Raw genomic sequence first — 19,610 nt, 5'->3', positions numbered from 1 at the left:
TAAAGAAATGAATAGACAAAATAACCTGCTTTAAGTGATTTTGTTGTCATGGGAAAAAGAGTTCTCATGTGTTTTATTTTGAAAAGTGAGGTTTCCCGGAAACAGGAAGCTAGTGTCAGTAGCCGTTTAAAAGCTAAGAGGCTAATATCAAAGAGCTATCTTCTTAGCCGTTGTTTGAAAATTGCATTTCCTTGAGCTGTCCAAAGGAGTCCGCGTCGATTTAACTTTGAAAAAGTATAAAACTTTGTCTTTATTTAAAGCGTATTACAATTGAAATGTGTTTGAGATAGCAACTTAGCTTGATACAAGGCCGAAGCTATTGCTAAGTACATTTTGAAAGGTTAGCTCCAAACTGTGAATATTTCGCTGTACTGCCTGAATGTTAACTTGTTCGGACTTATGAGTCGGTGATCATTGGTGTAACTTTTTTAGCGGTTCGTGTTAATTTAAAATAGAATATTTATTGCAGATAATGGCCTCGGACTGGTTGGGTAGTTTGGTGTCTCTTAACTGTGGACCAACGCTGGGAGTTTATCAAGGAGAAGTGTCATCTGTGGACCAGTCCAGCCAGACCATCTCCTTACGACAACCTTTCCACAATGGGGTCAAATGTCCCGTTCCTGAGGTCACATTCAGGTAAATCTCGACTTAAATGTCCTTTTCCCACAGCTTGGGTCTGTTTTATGGGTCTTGCTTCATTAAAAACTAATACTGGGACACGCTATTTAAATAGAAGTGGTGTTTTGAACCAAATTGTTGTTTTGCTGCTAACCTGTTTTTAAATTTAAGCACTTCCTCTCGTGGTCTGGCATTTTTATTTTAAATGATGTGCTACAAACTCAAAAATGTGGATTCCAGAAGTGAGCAGGCCTCTCACGACAATAAACTTCGCTGGACGGTAAATTACCTCGGGTATTATTGCGATAAACGATAACTCTGTTTTGAGACATTTCCAATAATAAATTGATAATTGCCCCCTCAAGTTAAAGTTTTATTTTGTTATGAACTCTACATTGGAACTGGAAGACATTTTAAATGTACAAAAGAAAACACAACAATCAAAAACAACAAATGATAAGGAAATAAAAACCACAAACAACTGAAACCATAAATGAAATGGATTATAAAGTCTCTAAACAAAATTAGCCTTCAAAGATATTAATCATCAGAATGGAAATTATCAAGTTCACTTTAATTTATCATGCAATTAATTGCGACAATCTTAGAAGTGGAAAAACAACCCTATTGGGTTTCTATAAGTGGTAAAATCTGATCCATTTTGGTTGTTACTGAAGATCTCTCTTGTTTTTTTTTTTGTTTGTTTTTTCTTCCAGTGCCATTGATATACAGGAACTAAAGATTTTGGACATCAGAAGCTTTAATGCCAGGCCAGCTTCCAGTGCAGCTGCAAAGGGAAGCACTGTCCCAGTTGCCGTTCCAAAGGGGGATCCCAGATCTGTGGAGAAGCTGAACTCTCCACAGCAGTGCTCTAAAAGTTATGGAGAACGTCACCTGGACGCAATGGGTCAACCTAAAGGCTTCCGTCGAAGACATAACTCCTGTAGGTGTGATTCAATTGGCTGCAGGTAAAACTTTCCTATGAATATTGAGATGCTAATAGCTGCTTTCCCCCCCCGCCCCCGATACCGTCAGGGTCGTCCACCAGTCGAGGGGCAAACCAAGCGACGCCGAAAAAGAACGGAGTGAAAAACGGGCAGATGAAAAACAGAGACGACGAGTGCTTCGGCGACGGCATGGATGACGGGCTGGATACGGATTTTGACTTTGAAGGAAACCTGGCACTGTTCGACAAAGCTGCAGTTTTCTCAGAGATTGACACGACGGAGCGACGTAACGGCGCGAGGTCACGTGGCACGCCTCAGGATCAGACGCCCACACGGTACCGCCACGACGAGAACATCCTGGAGGGCAAACCGATTGTTTATAGACAGATTACTGTACCACAGTCTGGGCACAAAGAGTACTGCACTGGTACGTGTTTCACATTGCAGCGACTGAATTACAGTGTCCAGTAGAGTCGTTTAAACCTGCTTCTTTTCTTTACGTCATACAGACTCTGGACTCGTTGTTCCGAGTATTTCCTATGAGCTCCACAAGCGTCTGTTGTCTGCTGCCGAGCGCTACGGCCTGACGCTGGAGCGGAGACTGGAGATGACTGGAGTGTGTGCCAGCCAGATGACACTCACGTTGTTAGGAGGGCCCAACAGGTACGAATATTGAATTAGACGAAGCAGATAGTTACAAGTTCAACCTCAATTCTGAGTTACAAAGAATTAAACTGAAGGTATGTGGGGAAAAAACATGTTTTGAGTTAGTCAGTTTTTTTTGTTGTTGTTTTGTTGAACATCCACATTTTTTCCCTTTTCATGTTCTTACAGTCTTGGGGAAAATCTGAACTTTGCTTCTAGCATTTTTTAGTTCTGTATAAAATTTAAAAAAAATGTTTATCACAAAAAAGTTTAGGTTTTGAAATTTCATTCTTTATTCTCACATGCACAATATCTAAAATATGGATTTCTAAACAACAAAGCAGTTAATCTCTCACATCTCAAGTTGATTCTTTCGTAAAACTTTGATTTAATACTTGAGAGAAATGATAAAGATGAATGTATCAAAAAATAAATAAAAAGAGGAGTTTCAGTGCTTTCTTTTGATTTAAATCTTCCAAGTCTTTGACTGTTTGTGGTTGTAAAAACTTGCTCTGGTATAGGCATCAAACAAAGCACCAAAACTCTTTAACTTTTCCAAACAAAATATACGTGTAAAATGTATAAACAGAATGTTTAGTGTAGAATAATTCAGTCTAGATTTGAGAAATCTGTTATAAATTTCACAGCTGAGTTGGTGGAATTATTTGCCAATAAATATGTAATCTAGTGGCCTTTATCTGTCTGCTGAATCAGATATCAATACTGCTGTCATGATTAATGGATAAAACTCAACTAGTTAAATTGTTTTTCACTCAAATGTCTGGAAAATCTTTGGAATCTGTAACTTTGGACTTTAGTAATTATAGGAAGTTAAAAAATCTGATTAATTGCCTTTTATAAATTGTTTACGTGTTTCAGATTTACACCCAAAAACCTCCATCAGCGGCCCACGGTGGCGCTGCTGTGTGGGCCTCATGTTCAGGGAGCGCAGGGCATCAGCTGCGGCCGCCACCTGGCCAACCACGAAGTGGAGGTCATACTGTTTCTGCCCAACTTCGTCAAGATGCTCGACGCCGTGACAAGCGAGCTGACGCTTTTCAACAAGACCGGCGGCAAACAGGTGTCCAGCATCAAAGGTGAGCCTGGCTGGTGGTGCAGGCTGCGTTCACACAGCAGAGTGGTGCTCAGTTACAATTTTAATGTTTTATTATGAAATGCGACTGGCATGATTGTTCATATCAATAATTAAATGAGCCATCAAACTCCTGTGTAAGTGATTTACAACCCTGAAGCGATTATTGACTTATAATCTGGCTCACATGGGAAAATGTTTTGGTATAAGTTAAATAATCTGCCAGTGGAACTGGCACTTTTTCATCAATATTCAGGAATTACTGACTTAAAAACATCCTACTACTTGCTGATAAGTTACTTCTAAGTTAGTTTTATCTTATTTCAAGTTTAAGATATTTGGAGTAGAAACTAGAAAGAAATACTTGGTGAGATTTTTAGTTTTTTGCATGACATGACCGTCCATAGTGGAGACGATTTGAAAACAATCTGATTTAGCACCATGTTTTGTTTACAGAGAATTTATGATTCATTTTATTTGTTGTTTCTGTTTTATTTATTTTGGATATTTAAAAATGTCTTCCAGTTCCAAATTTAAAGTTCATTGATCGTTAAGAATGAGTTCTTGCATTATTATGCCATTTCTGTTATTTTACTTAAAAATGACTTCAGAATTACAATATTATCGTTTATCGCGATAACTTCTGGGACAATTTTAATTAAAATTTATCCTCCATACAGACTCGCATGTGGTCAAAAATGTGTGTCTCATTTTCCTGCTGTGTGAATTTTATAATTTTTTTAATGAAATAATCATCAGTGGGTCATGCTTGTTGTTTTTCTCCCTTTAGATCTCCCAGACACCCCCGTGGATCTAATCATAAACTGTCTGGACTGCCACGAGAACACATTCCTGATGGACCAGCCTTGGTACCGGGCGGCTGCGGACTGGGCCAACCAGAACAGAGCGCCGGTGCTCAGCCTGGACCCCCCTGTAAGCGGGCAGGGCCACGCAGTCGAGGCCAAGTGGTCGCTGTCGCTCTGCCTGCCCCTTCCTCTGGCCGAAGGCGCCGGCAGAGTTTACCTGTGCGACATCGGTGTTCCTCGGCAGGTGTTCCAGGAAGTGGGAATCAAGTACCACTCTCCGTTCGGCTGTAAATTCGTCATCCCTCTGCACTCCGCTTAACGAGACTGATTGATTAAACCGTTCACCTTCCTTGACCATTTAGGTTTTGGCGCCTTATATTCCATGAGTTTCATCTCCAAGTCGTCGTCTGAACTGTTTCCTCACGCTGAAGGACCACTGTTGCATACTTTGTTTTGTTTGTTTTTTTCAGACGTGGAACTTTCAAGTCTTTATTGGTCATCTTGGTGATTAAGCTATGGGATTGTAACACAGTTTAAAAAAGGACAGTCTCTTAAAGTTGAACAGTTTGGTGTAAATCCACCGTATAATACACTTAATTTTCACTGCGGAAACCCAGCTGGCTCCAAAGCTTTGACTTTCGGTGCTCGGTTTGTGTTTCCAGGTTTACATGACGTTAATCTGCAGGAAGCCTCGTTTGTCTGTCGATGTGCTGCTTTCTATTCTTTCCTTTTCATACCTTTTGACGGCACAGACAGAAAACGCACTGAATGCTTTTGAGCCATGAAAGCAGGGAGTTTGTAGACGTAACTTCAGTAGCGTTTTGAGCAGATTAGCAGAATTCAGTTAAAGTTACTGTTTTATACCCCACTCTGCATGCACCAGTATTAGAATCGGGTTCTCGGTTTATAAAAATCTAATTTGTCATATTCGTAGCTGAAATACGAGCCGAGGTGATTTTGTATTTTTGTACTCATTCCTGTGAATTGGCCGGTTGATAAACAGTTGCTGGATTTGGGTTCTGGTAAAGTGGAGCAGCACAAAAAAACCTGCTGATCATGTGGGGAGAAATATTTGTCAGCCCATGTTTTGAAAGGAGATTATAACGGCGTGTTTGGAAGTTTCTGCAGAAAATAAGGTCCAGAAAGAGCTGGCTTAAAACACAACAGAGTTAATGTTTCTGATCCATAGAAGAAAATGTCTGACACCTGTAAGATTTAGCATTTTTATTTGGTTACGATTCGATTATTTCTGCTCTGAGCTGTGACGACCTGCACAGAGTAGCTTTTGTGAACCAATAACGGCAAGTCCCAAAAAAAAAAAAGAAAAATGATATATACCAGAAAATATTAGAAAAAACACCATGAAACTGTGAACAAGAGCTGCTGCTGTTGTGCCATCTTCTGAGGGCGACACATCTTTCCATGTACGCTTGACAATGAAAACTGATTTTTTTTTTATTTATGTATCATTTCATTTGTAATGAGTCCAGAAATAAAGTTACTACCTTGTTGTTAGCATCATTTAACACTCTCACTATCAGGTTCTTTAACATCTGGGTAAAGTTGAGATTACTAAATCTTGATACTTTTTTTTTGTTCTTGTTTAAAGGTCAAATTTCCAACATCTAGCTAGCAGCTTCCACTGGATTCATGTGCATATTCGATGATGGCTGCAGCCATGCACAATAGTTCTCTTTTTCTCCAACATTCCTCTTGCCTGATGTGTAATTATTTCACATCTGTTGAGACAAGCCTGGCTTGGAAAGAGAAGCCAGCGCTGCTGAATGTGACGTTCGTTTATTGACCAGCAGGAGGCGATAAAAGCAAACATTTCCACGCTTCCTCTTTTGAAACCCCGCAGCTTTGGGTGATTATCATTGATAGGCTTTCTTTGTTTTTTCCACTGAGAAATGGGAACTGAGTTTTATTTTCGCCTGTTCAGAAGAACCGCGTTAAAAAATGGCAGCGGTGGCTGGTTTGCGTTGGGTCTGCACAGGAGGCTGTTGTGAAATGAAAACTTCATTGTCACTGATCGTCTTGTGCAGAAACTTTGCATTTTTCATGTGTCATGTCTGCTGATTGAACCAATAAAAACCGACAACCACTCACCGTTTGCATGTCTGTACTTTTTTAAAAACTTTTTGTAAACATTGCCTCATTGATGATCAAGTTCCTCCAACTACTTCGCTCGGTTTGGGTCTTATTTTTAGCAGGACTGCCACAATGCGCATGTGCGCAGTAAAACCAAGGTGGGGCAAAAAACTTGAATGTTTGTGACGGGGAAAATGAGCAGGACCGCCTGAAAGTGCACTAAATTTAGTCTGCTTCTCTTGTACCTAACCACTGCCTGCTTAGTTACTTCTGCCTGCGCAATTTTACTTTTTATTTATTTATTGCTTTTTAATTTTAAAGCAGGAGAACCGGAACATCGTAGGGCTGCAGAAAACCTTTTATTTGGGGAAAATAATGTTGACAGGAGTCACAGCATCGACCCTCCCGTTTGCTTTTACTCCGGGCTGCTGAACTTTCCGATCACCTTCAGCATTTCACTCCTTCCTTATCAGACAGCTGAGGTGTTGTTTGTGGGAAGCTTCAACCGGGTGTGAGAAGGATTTTATAGGATCTTCTCCAATGAACAAGGACGCCGAAAAATAGCTGACACGACCTCAAAACACTTGGTTTTACCTGCAAACAGGTGAGGTAAGTCCTTAAAAGGCTACAAATGTACTAATACGTGCGCATCAGTTCCTCTAACATGACCGTATTAATCATTGTGCGGTGGAAATACATGATTTAAACTTTCGTTAAAGTTGTTTTCACGCTGCAGTTGCGATTAATTTGCCCCCAAAGTAAGTAGAAATCAGACGTTTTTGTGCTTTTTTCTGATCTGACGTGGCTTTTGTTAACATCCTCCTTCAAACTTCTGCCACTTTCTCTGACTTCCTGCCGTTAAGAGGCCGCTTCTCGCAGCCCAACTCTTTTTTCTTTTTCCTTTTTTACTGTGTCACAACATGTTGCTGTAGGTGTTGTTACTAACTGATCGTCTGCTTGGTCAGCATTTATCAGCGTTCATCCATGGATCAGCTCCAGGCTGGAGGTTTGAGATCCACAGAGTGATGCTGGTCTTCAAGATAATCCATCCCGGCAATTTTTTTAACTTTTTATTTTATTTTAGTGGCGATGCAAGCAGCTGGGAAATGATGAGCTGTGCAGCGTTTCTCAAAATACGAAGCGCTGCTTTTTAAAATTTTATTTAAGGGATGGTAAAAAAAACCCTACAGGTCTGCTTCGCCTTCATTTGAGTGGATGACGTCACAAGAGGCGCAAGAATCGAGCTGGTTTACTAGATTTGGTGAATATTGTGAGGGATGAGTGACCTAAAACATTTCAACACAGATTCAGAAGAATTTGAGTTGCAACAGTCAGTTTGACTCCAATCAGTCCAGAATTTTAACCTTTAATATTCTTTTATGAGTTTTTTCCCTTCTCTTTTTGTGCTTAAGTAATTTTAAAAATAGATAAAAGCTGTAATCTGCTTGTATCACCTTAAATAGTTGAACTCGAACTAGTTCAGCTAAACCAACCATCTTCTGTCTTTGTAATGAATGAGCTATAGCATTTTTCTTTTTAGTTTTTACCTATTTTTTATGTCTTCTGGTGTTCACTGGTTGCTGTATTGCAGATCCATGTGTGTCACGGCTCAAAAATTATTTCAAAACAATTTCTGCAGGTCGTGCAAACAAATCGGATCCATATTTTGCTGCAGCTGCATAAGACAGACGCATACATTTAATTAAAAATGTGCAAATAAAAGGGCTAAAAATAAGAAAAATACTCATCAGATGCATGCAAGTGTGGAAGTTTGTTTGTGGAAAGGTGTTTTCTTATCTGGATTAAATACAAATTTACAACAAAATAGACAAGCTGACATGTTTGGCTTCATTTAAAGTGAGTTAAGTTGATGTTAAAGAAAATCAAATCTGGCCAGTAGCTTTAAATAGTAAAACAACCACAGCAAAAGCATTTATAGAAAGCAAAAACACAGTAGGAAACTGGTGAGTCTCTGAAATAAACCTTTTTTTTTTAATGAAGTCAGAGGTCTGCTGATGCTGCCACTGGGCTTTTATAACTAGGCCCTTTTGTTTTACACTGTTTAGAGCTGCAGAGGCAGATCAAGCAGGTGAAACTAGATGAAACCACAGCAAAGCAGCAGCAGTGCAAGATCTGCACATGCAGCGCTGCAGAGCAAGGAAGAGTCCGTCTGCTGCTCAGGCGTGCATCCTTGACTTATACGGCGTTTTTGTGACGCGTTGGCAGCTTGGTGAATCTTCATGACCAAATGTGCCGGTTAAGCTGTGGCACAGCTGTAAAATGCAAAGTTAATGACAGTCATTGATTTTTCTTTTCCTGCTACTCGGAGTTTGGCTCCATTTATGTTTAAAAAGGGAAATGTTTTAAGTTTATACACATTCTGATCTAAATTTGAGCATCATAGAAAAATAAATTAGTGTGGGCTATTAATGATAATATAATGAAAGATTGTGTTGCTATAGAAAATATACTTCCTCTCTGTGATCTGATGGACAGTTTGCTGCTGGTGTGAATGCAGAGATGATTCCTTCTCTGAGGAAAACATCTGGGAGCTGCTGCACTGTCCTTTTCATTCAACTCTGGAAAAGATCCATCTGCACTGAACCCCATGAAAACCTCCTGGTTATTCCACCAAATACTGATTTCTGAACAGTATTGCTGTTTCTAAATGAACATGAACTTGTTTTTCTGCACTATTTAAAGTCTGAAAGCTCTGCATCGTTTTTGTTATTTTGTCCATTTCTCATTTTCTGCTAATAAATACTGATTTTTTTGGCTTGTATTTTCAGAGACATGTCAGTTCATAGAATAAAAGAACAAAGTTCATTTTAGTCAAACCTATAAAAAGTAAAATCAGAGAAACTGATTATTTTAAGTGGCCTCTCCATTTTTTCCAGAGCTGTAAATGTGACAAAATCAGGCAAAAGCACAAAAGCTGTGGAGTGAAAACACCATTTAAAAACCACATGAACTCTTTATTTTAGCTAATTTCTGAAGCTCCATTGGAGTTTATATTAGCATAATGTCTCAATATGGGCCTTAAAAAGTCTTAAACACTTCAGGAATTTTCATGTAAAATCTTAAATTTGTACATTTCTACATTCATTCATTTTATTTTTTTGTTCAAACTGAAACTTTCACCCACATTTTCTCCCATTGCTGCTCCTCAAAATGGTTTTTGGTGTAAATCAAACTGAGGATATTCTTTTGCGTTCTTGTGCGTTATTAAGCTGTTAGGTAATTCGTTTGAATGTTAATCATTTAAGACCACTTAAGACTTTATTATTCATTTTATTTGTTTTATCTGTTGTTTTGTTTATGCATTTTGGATATTTAAAATGTTTCCTGGTTCCAGTGTTAAATGTTTCTTAGAGTGTAAAATGTATTGAGAATGCATTATTATGCAATTATGTTGCTTAAAAATGGTCTCAAAGCAACAATATTATCGTTCATCTCAATAACTTCTGGGACGATTTATCGTCCAGCAAAATGTGTTATCTGGACAGGATTTTTGTTGACACTCCAGTAAACAAAAAACAAGCAAAACTTTAAATTAAATTATTGTTTTATTGTTGCAGCATAAATTCACATCAAGGAAATGATAAAACTCCAACTTTAATTTTAATTTTACCTTTTATTATTGGGATTACAGAAATCAAACCCTTTCAATGTTGGCTAATAATAATGTAATTTTCTGTATTAGTAATTCTTCAAAATGGGAAAGACAAGAGTACGCAGTTTTTAACCAGCGCAGTAAAGGAACGGCTATGAGAAATGTTGCCACAGTTAAAGTCTGAAACAGTTTTAATGATTCAATAACTTTATCTTGTTATTAAACACCATGAAGAGAACTGCAAAAAACCACAAACTGCATCTGAAATAATTCAAGTGTCATTAATGTCAGTTAACAGAGACAGAGATAAGTTTTATCTAAGATTTAGAAAGAGTTGAATCTTTCTATCCGCCTCCAAAATAATAAAACAAAAAAAAACCCATTTGCTTACTTTTGGTTTGATGAAACCATAAGAGGTGATTTTGGCAATCGGTCGAAAAGAAAACGGCTGCAGACGTTTAATATTATTGTCTTGATGAATAAATTGCTCTATATTGTTATATTTACTTATTTTACCAGTTTATGGTTCATGATTTTCTGTTTGTTTTTAATCGTCTTTCAAAGGATAATTAAGTAATTTAATTGTTTGGTGTATTAAGTGACTTTCACAAGAAATGGTGGCACCAGAAAACCTTAAAATAAGTGGTTGTGATGGAGGCTTGGTGACTCTGGAGACATTTTAACCTCCCTGTAAGACAAACATCGGCCTTCGTCCAGTTTGCTTTTTCACAGTTTTAAGCTTTTTATTTATTGCCTTCAATGTAAATATGGATGATGTTAGGAAAGTAGCAACATCAGTAAAAATGGTCCCTGCTTTAATCCCATGTTGACAGTTTCTTCAGTCAGAGGCTTCTTCAAATTCACTGTAACACAGACTGCTACAGGAGATCTTTACTGTCCACAGCCTTCAGCGTCTACAATAACTCTTTAATTTGACGAGTTAAACTTAAACATTTAAATGTTAAACAACTTGAATTTTTAAATTCAAGTATTTTTAAATATTTGAATTTAAAAATTCAAGTATTTTTGAATTTAATTCAATTTGAATTTTCTCACGTCTTTCCTATTTACAGTGGCTGACAGAAATGTGCTTTCTTTAAAAACATTAAATATTGTAGGGGCTTACACATTAAATTCAATTTTAAAATGAAATTATAAGAATGTTTTAGTGACATTTGTTGCAGCAGAAAGGGTAAAATGTTTGTTTCATGATTGTGAGAAAAACATTTGGTTGTAAGCAATTCTTCACTTTCTGCTGCTGAATAAATGTGCTCAAATTACAGGTTGAATTTTTCAAAAAAAGTAAAATAAAATTTTATGAAAATCCCAAAGTTGCCATTAATTGATGAGAGGATACTTTAAAAAGCACTCATTATTTTTAAAAACACAATCTTCTGTCATTGATTTTATCTTATACAATAAATTGTTTGAATGAACTTTGACTTTGGTTTGCAAGTGCAACGCCTGAACTTCTCAGCACTTTGTAATTTCTAATGTTGCTTTGCCTCGTTTAGTATTAAAACATCTTAAAATATCCCTTTCTGGCCAAAGCAGAGTCATGATTCTTCAGCTCAGGTTTTGTCTGCGGATAGTTGAGGGAGTGGCAGATCCCAAAAACAAAAAAAGTCCAGAGAAGTCGGTTCTGCATTCCTGTCCCGTCTTGCTTCATGCAGTCAGTTTCTCTGATCTGAGCAGATCAGACATCCACTGACTTGCATAACACAAACCATAATGCAGCATTTCACTGCATTACTACCTCTATATTGTGGAGTGTAAAGATGTTTGTAATCCTACAGTATTATTGTGAAGTTTAATTTATCGTGTCGAATTCGAGGCCCAGGGGCCAAATCAGCGTTTCATGTGGCCCTGTAGGCTCTGAATTACATCAACAAGTCCCTCCAGTTCCTCACTAATCAAATAAGTGACTGCTGCCTCAGCCTTACTTGATATCAAGTCATAGTCCGTAATTAATACAGCGAGTGATAAAAAGACACATTTAACATCAGGGGAGTCAAACTCATTTTCATTTTGGGCCAAATCAAAAACACTGAATGTTCTTAAAGGGCCAGTTGCGCCCAAATGTGTTGATAAAACTGTTAAAATGTCAATAAATAGCTGCTCCTCCAGGATTTTATCATTTTTGCAATCAAAATTGCAGATTTTGTGGTGCTAATTTAGAAATATTTGTAAGGAATTTTTACGATATCTACGCTAATGTGTGATGTTAAATGTGTCGATTAAACTCAGCGATTAAGTGACTGCAATGTTTTAAGTTTCTAAAATCCAAAGAAAATGCGTGAATCTGTTGATTTTGTGTGAATTTTGCAGATTTGTGAGAAACTGGAGGGACTTATTGATATAATCTGGAGTCTATAGGGCCACATAAAAAGCTTTGGCGGGCCAGATTTGGCCCCTGGACCTCAAGTTTGACACATGTCTTACATAATCCATTAGCATAAATATTGTAAAAATTCCTTACAAACACGTCTAAACTGGAACCACAAAATCTGCATTTTTGATTAAAGAAATTGCAGAATCATTTGGGAACATATATTTTCCCAAATGATTTATTGATATTTTAACAGATTAAATGGTTTTAATTCAATACATTCTGGGACAAGCGACTTTTTAAGAACATTTGGATTTTCAATACGGCCCAAAATGAAAATGAGTTTGGCACCTCTGGCATTAAAGCATTAAATATGGCAGCGTTTCCACACAGTTGGACTCTATCTTGAGAAGAATATGTCCCATTTTCACATTTTGAAGCTTCTCGCTGTCCAGACTGATGGTGATGGACGCTCAGTGAGACACGAGCCTGTGGAAACTGGACCGACTCACAATGATCGCCTTGTGAGCTTCCCTGAAGGGAGATTCACTCAGCTGCCAAAAGCTTTTGCTGGAATAATCTATTCAGTTTCCTGAAAATTAAATCGAAGACAATGTGGGACATGATTTATTTCGTCCTTGCTGTGATTCCAGTTCAGATCCACTCATGTTCCAAAATGTAAACTTTTCTCTGGAGAAAAGACCAGAGCGACAGAACTCAACATTATTTTTCTATTACATTTTTAAATAAATGTTAAATTTATCTGGATTTGTTGCCAAAATAATCTCTGTCTATCCATCTATAATAATTTAATGATTTGCCAAAAACACAAAACCTTACAAAGTATTTCTGTCTAGTTTCTTGTGTAAACATCTTAAAACACTTGAAATAAGACTAAATTTACAGCAAGACATAGGAGCTTGTTTTAAATCAATAATTCTTTAATACTGACAAAAAAGTCAACAGATTATTTTACTCATAAGTCATAAGACATTTTTCCCATCTTATGAGTGAAAATGTTTCCATCAAAACTAAAACTTTTTAACTCAATATTCAGGAATTATTGGTTTAAAATAAGCTGAAAATTGTTAATTTTGTCTTATTTCAGGTGTATTGTTTAAGAAATTTGGACTCAGCATTAGACAAAAAATAGTTTTTTGTAGTTTTCTTGAGTATTGACTCCTTTGATTCTTTCCTAAATGTTAGTAGCAACATTTCTGTTAACTTTAAACACTTATGTTACGTGTTTCAGCGTCAGCAAGTTTCACGTGGGTCTAAATACAAACGATGTGCATTTTGTGTACTATAAAGTCTGTCACCCTCTCCTGCAGTGTGTGCTGCTAATGCTGTGAACCTGTTTGAGGGTTGCATAATAATTGGAGCAAAGCGGCAAAGGCGTGTTTCAAATTATTTTTACTACCCAACTATCTTTAGCTGAAAGTTCATGAACTGCCTCCAATTGGTAAAAAACAAGTATTAGCTGAATTTATTAACAAGTAGGTTGGGCTGCCCTGCCGTTGTAGCCACTTGAAGTGTTCGGCATTCTGAGGTGAGTGAATCATCATCGCTTTAGAGAGGATCTGAGCAGAGCAGCATCAGAATAAGTGACATTACTGAGGAAAAGTCGTCAGCTTGAACTGCTCCTCCTTCTGTTTGGATGTAATCTCTTCCAAAAATAGAAAACACATTTAATTTTTAAAAATGCATGTAAATGCATTGTCTGTGACATTTACAGAAATGTTTTAGAGTGGCGTCTCAAATCTGCAATGTTGATAAAATATAAAGATGATCTATAAGTCATTGAGCCATTAGGAATAGTAAATATTCATTACATTGAAAAATCCCACTAAATCGCGATAAAGTAAATTACATGATAACATTAAACACAATATGCAAAAAAAGTTACAAAAATTATCTAAAAAATATTCTAAGTTTTGTGACATTTAACAAATAAAAATATTTATGCCAACTGACCAGAAACAAGAGACGTTTAATCTGATCTAACTTCAGGCACTGACAAAAAACAAACCTGTGTATGTCTTTTTAAAAGGTGTATAATAAATATGTGGTTTCAGCTGTAAATAGCGTTTTCCAAATTTAGACTTATAGTCAAGTGTTAGATTGCACTTTATGATAAAACGGTGTAGTTTCAATATCAAGGACTTTAAACAGAAATCAAGCACTTTCCAAACCTTTAAAACACATATTCAAGCTTTTTCAAGGCTTTCAAGCCCTGATTCGGTTGTTCGGCTGATGATCATGATGTGAAATTTGACAGAGTGTGTATAAAATGATCTTTTTGAACTCGTATGTCATAAAACCCTACAGAGGGCCCTTAAACATGCCAGACTATAAAGTGTGTAAAACTGACTCACGTTGGCGTTTGAACTTGGCATGTGGCTGCTGCCTCCATTATCCAACTGTTTCAGTCTAAATGTACTGAAGCAGAAAAAGCCCAAACACTAATTATTCTGCAACTCTCCAGATAATCATCTTGTGATTTCCGTCTCATCAGCGATAACAACCTGAAGGTTTGAAACCGTGCTGCTGTGTCTGTTGAACATGTGAACCTTGAAGGTTTTACACTTTCTGGTCATGACGGTGTGCTGCAGTTACATCTGTGTTCAATTAACTTTAGTTTATATTGTGCAACTGACTGCAGGAGTCATTCCAGGGCGATTTAAGCACCAAAGAAGATGATTCATTTCCAGTTAAGTAAAGTATTATAATCCGTTTTAAATTAGTCATTAAAGTTTTATGTGACTTTGTGATTAAAGATAAATGACTGAGTAAAAATACAACAGATGTGCAGAGCTAAAGGAAAAACATGATGTACATTTTTCTCAAGAATTCCTGCAGAACTACATTTAGTAATATGTTGCTATTTTGATAGTAGTGATTGTTATCGGTACTCTGATCGTTATAGGGTAACACAAGAATATATGAAGCTAATACTTCCTGGTTAATTAGCCGCTAGGGTAGCGCTTACAGTTAGCGTCTTAGCAAACTTTCAGCTCTGCTTTCATAATAAGTGGTATGTAGCGCTACTTAAAGAGTAACAAAACCCCAAATTACCTTTTTCTTTTGCTGAAAAACGGTATAAATTGGTCCTTAAGGGTGTTATCTTTATGTTAATTTACAAATTGTAACATTTAAAAGTGGATATTTGGCCTGAAACCGTCTCAGTGCTACCCTCTCTGGGTTGAACGTGGTTATTGCAGTTGAATTTTCTCCCCGCCTCGTGTTGTCAGCAATAACGCACAAAAACATCAATAGATTTGTCTCTAGATTTGTCTCTAGATTAAATATAACGACCAAGTCGGTAAGTTAGCAACAGCATTTCCCTCGTCGCAGCTTTACCCTCTCCATTGGCCACGCCCATCAGCGTATCATGGCTCCGCCCACTTTAGTTGAAATTTTCACACACTCTCAGGGCGAGTTTATGGTTATTATTTACCAAATAATGCAAAGTTTAAGCTTTTAAAGGACTTTCAATGCAAGTTTTAAGGAAACATTACATTAAAAGTTACATTTTTTTTTACCAAATGTCACTTAATGACAACAGCCGTAAACATTCATGAAGACTCCTCCATCTTCATGACAGGTGTTATGTCACCCCTTCAAATAGAGTGTGACCAAAAACACTATTATTGGCTGAAAAAGTCTTATTATTGTTATAGTGTAAAATTTAAATGCTGTAGTTTTTAAAGCAGCTAGTGTCACTGAAATGCCGTAGCGGTTTATAGATGAGTCAGATTAAGGAGGGAGGGGGTGTTGAGGGCAGGAAATGCATCCAGATCCTCAGAAGACAGCTGCAGTTTTGCATCAAGAGGTCAACATCCGTTACAGAGAAACTATGGTGAGAGACAGCCGTCTTTGCGACTCGTGAGAATTACGTTCTGCACCAGTAAAAACTAGTAAATTCTCAGTATTATTCATGTTTCAGCGAAGGGAGTGCAGGCTGCGAGGAGGGGAATTTGTGATGTTTTCTGTCTGGTTTCTAAGCAGCCGGGACTGTGACTCTGGGATATCATGCAGGAAGCTGACATGCTGAGGGATGTGACCTCATGTAAAGTGGTGGATTATTAGGAGCTGAATTTTCCCTTTAGCACGGATCGTTGAGCTACTTCACCTCCTCGTGGGAACTGAAAGAGGAAGAGAGGAAGTGGGGCTCTGAGAGAGGGGAAAGGGGAGTGTTTTGCATGACATTTAACTACGACGCCTCTGGTCTGATTGGTGGTATGTGAATGATAGGAGCGCAGAGCCTGCAGGGAATGGAGTCCCTAACGTCTGGTCATCACATGTCTGGAGTCCAGCGCTGGTGGAGACCTGAGCCTGGGTTTTATCTCTCTAAACACGATCAAAAATGGACTTTTCTCCCATTTTTTAAAATCCTGAAAATCAATTTCTGTGTGTTTGTAGTCTCTCTGGAATCATGGAAGCTGCTCTATATTTACATGGCTTACGTCATGGAAACTTGCACACTAGTTGTGAAAGTGTGATTGTAAAAAAAAAAAGGCCTGTTGGTTCTGCTTTTCATACGAGCAGGTTATTTTTACCAGCATTGTCAGATCTGTCTTTACAGTGCATTCAAATGATAACTCGGTGAATAACTGTAATTGTCACGCGTCTCTGAGCTGACTAAAAAGAAAAAACTATAATGGACAAATTCAATGTCTTCCTGAAATATGCTTGTGGTTTGTAGGTTTTTCAAGCAAAGCCTGTTTTGCTCATTTTTTTCTTCTTCTCCGCAGGTACCAGCTCTGATGGTAGCAGGGAGAACACCTCACCTGTGAGAGGATCCAAGAACCTCACCATGACAGAGGTCCAGGTAATTTAGAAACTTTGACCTCAAACACTGGCGTTTGTCAAAATTAAAACTTATTGGAAAACTTTATGTGCATAAGACTGACAGAACAGCTGCCATAAACATGAAGGAGTCTTCATGAATGTTTATGATTGCCGTGATCTTGTGTCATTTGGTAAATAATGACACTTTTAATGCAATTTAATGCAAGTTTTAATTCGGCTTTTCATTTAAAAACACATAAAGACAGTTACAAAGTTGGCCTTCCATCACCTGAAGAAAATTTCCACGACTAGAGAAACTCATCCATGCATTTATCTTTAGCCGTATTGATGACTATTTTTATTCAGGCAACGTCTTCACAGACCTGAATAAAACAATCAGAAAGATGCACACTGTAAAACATTTGAAGGTGATTTAAGTTGAAAATGAAAGTCCACCTGCTGCCTTGAAAATGCAAATTAAGTCACAAGAAAACTGTTTTGGTTTTAACTCAGAAATTAAAGTTCATGAAGTTGATTTAACAACAAGAGACAAGTTGTCCAAACATTGTTTTTAACTTCATTAAACTTGAATTGTGAGTTTTAACTTAATGCTGCAATTTAAATCAAATAATTATTTCACAAATCTGCCCTCACATAGTTAAAGAGCCACATTTCTCTATTTTACCCACAATATCAAGTTAAAATAAATACTGATTTTACTTTAGAATAATTTAAATTCTTGTTTGAACAAAATTTCTGATCTGATGATGAATTTTATTAAACATCCCGATGAATTCAGCTCAGAAACATTTAGTGAGATCAGGACATTATCCTCAAGCTTTGCTGACTGAGAATTGCATTAAAATGAACATTTGCCTTAATAAAACACCAGAGTCAGATCAACGTAACGCACTTCCACCTAAGGAGACAGAAACATGCCGCTAAGCATTCTGGGAAATAGTTCCCACTCCTGTCTTTCTCTTCTTTCAGTTTTTAAGTGCAAACCTAAAAACTCAGTTTATTCAACTCTTGGAGGTTTGACTAAATTAATAAAAAGTTAACACAACTTACTGCTGTAAGTTTATCTTTCACAAACTCACATTTAGGTTCAAAATCTGAAACTGGATAAATTTATTTGACTTAAAGAGTAAAAGATAGTAGACACAACTAAATGCAGCTCTAATGTTTTACAGTGCAGCTGATCCAGACGCTGCTGCTGTAGTTCTGACTAAACCCAGGAAGTTAGAGAACATCACCCAGTCCTACAGTCCACTGTCTCCCTGTAGCTCAGAGAATAGACTTTAAAATACTGTTAGTTTATAAATCACTGAACGGCTCAGCACCACAACACATTAAAGATCTACTGTTGTCATAGCAACCTTCCAGACCTCTTTGGTCTTCTGGTTCTGCTCTGCATCCAGAACCAGAACCAAACATGGAGAAGCAGCATTCAGCTTCTATGCACAACAAATCTGGAACAAGCTTCCAGTAAACTGCAAAACAGCCGAAACACTGAGTTCCTTTAAATGCAGACTAAAAACCTGCCGGTTACCGTTGTATTTGAAACATAATAAGTTAGTCATTAATCAACAATCTGCTGTATAACGATGGCAAAATATAATGCTTCAATTGTTGAATTTGTGTTTTTATGATGTAAAGCACTTTGAACTGTCTTGTTGCCGAAATGTGTTATAAAAATAAATTTTATTATTTACAGAATGACACTTAACGAGAACAGCCATAAACATCCATTAAGACTCCTTCATGACAGCCATTATGTCAGGTTATGATTTCACCCTGAGGTTCTGATCCGCCGTCTCCGGCCTGATGTTTCAGAGTCCGTGGCCGCAGGGCACAGAGTGCGTGGCGAGGTACAACTTCAAAGGCACATCAGAGCAGGACCTGCCGTTCAACAAAGGAGACGTGTTGACCATCATCGTGGTCACAAAAGTAAGACTTTACTCCTAACTGTCAGGGCAAAACATTCCTCCTTCAGATGACATTTTCCACTGCTGACATTTGTGTGTTTCCAGGATCCAAACTGGTACCATGCTAAAAACGCTGCGGGCCAAGAGGGGACGATTCCAGCGAACTACGTCCAGAAAAGAGAAGGAGTGAAATCCGGAGGCAAGCTGAGTCTAATGCCGTAAGTGAACAGATTAGTCAGGCTTCTGGAAGGGCTTACGTCATCATTTTTACAACTTTCACTTTGTGTTTGGGCTTGTAGCGCACCGGGTTCATTTTCGTCATGTCCATGTTTGACACAAAAGGAAAATTACACAAAGCAGAGGAACCAAGAGTGAAGTCGAAAGTGACTTGGATATCAAAATCTGCACCTAAATGTCAAATGTGCTCAAATGTTTGTCGCAGTTCTGCTAGTGTTGAAAAAACACAGTTTCGCAATTGCTGTGTTTTCATTAAATGAGAAATTAAATTAAAATCACATGTAAATAAGGTTGTGATACATCATGAAAAATCCTGGTGGCGACGGATGTAAATAGTTACATGAGATATATTCATAATTCAGCCATCGATCATCATCTATCAGCCAATCAGAAAAGAAGTCAGAGTTTTATTCAGGCATCGGAGTAAAAAGCCCCTGATAGTCTGCAGCAGCTACGTGTGCGGCGTTTTGGGGAAATTGTTAGTGATTTTACAGAACATGTTTAAATGACTC

General features: G+C 37.6%; 2 protein-coding genes across 4 annotated transcripts in view; both read left to right on the top strand.

Annotated features, from left to right (window-relative positions):
* The first annotated feature begins 101 nt into the window (after nt 1-101).
* edc3 (enhancer of mRNA decapping 3 homolog (S. cerevisiae)) lies at nt 102-5,630 on the top strand. The gene is made up of 7 exons (XM_014973471.2): nt 102-234; nt 470-636; nt 1,335-1,561; nt 1,654-1,992; nt 2,075-2,228; nt 3,090-3,307; nt 4,094-5,630. The coding sequence occupies exons 2-7, from the start codon at nt 473-475 to the stop codon at nt 4,426-4,428; spliced, it is 1,437 nt and encodes a 478-aa protein (XP_014828957.1). The 5' UTR covers nt 102-234; nt 470-472; the 3' UTR covers nt 4,429-5,630.
* Nucleotides 5,631-6,370: 740 nt separating this feature from the next.
* LOC106915849 (tyrosine-protein kinase CSK-like) overlaps nt 6,371-19,610 on the top strand; it is a 29,370-nt gene continuing 16,130 nt past the window's right edge. Inside the window, exons 1-4 of one of the 3 annotated variants that reach the window (XM_014983773.2) lie at nt 6,371-6,804; nt 16,897-16,973; nt 18,770-18,883; nt 18,967-19,079. In XM_014983773.2, coding sequence (XP_014839259.1) covers nt 16,959-16,973; nt 18,770-18,883; nt 18,967-19,079 — 242 coding nt within the window. In that variant the 5' untranslated portion in view covers nt 6,371-6,804; nt 16,897-16,958. Of the gene's footprint in view, nt 6,810-14,826; nt 14,853-16,896; nt 16,974-18,769; nt 18,884-18,966; nt 19,080-19,610 lie in introns of those variants that run through there. The other 2 variants (XM_014983774.2, XM_014983776.2) reach the window with 2 other exon arrangements.

This window comes from Poecilia mexicana, unplaced genomic scaffold (genome assembly GCF_051168715.1).
Source record: "Poecilia mexicana isolate PSO_F unplaced genomic scaffold, ASM5116871v1 scaffold_6, whole genome shotgun sequence".
NCBI lineage: Eukaryota > Metazoa > Chordata > Actinopteri > Cyprinodontiformes > Poeciliidae > Poecilia > Poecilia mexicana.
This window is presented reverse-complemented; position numbering and strand designations above follow the sequence as displayed.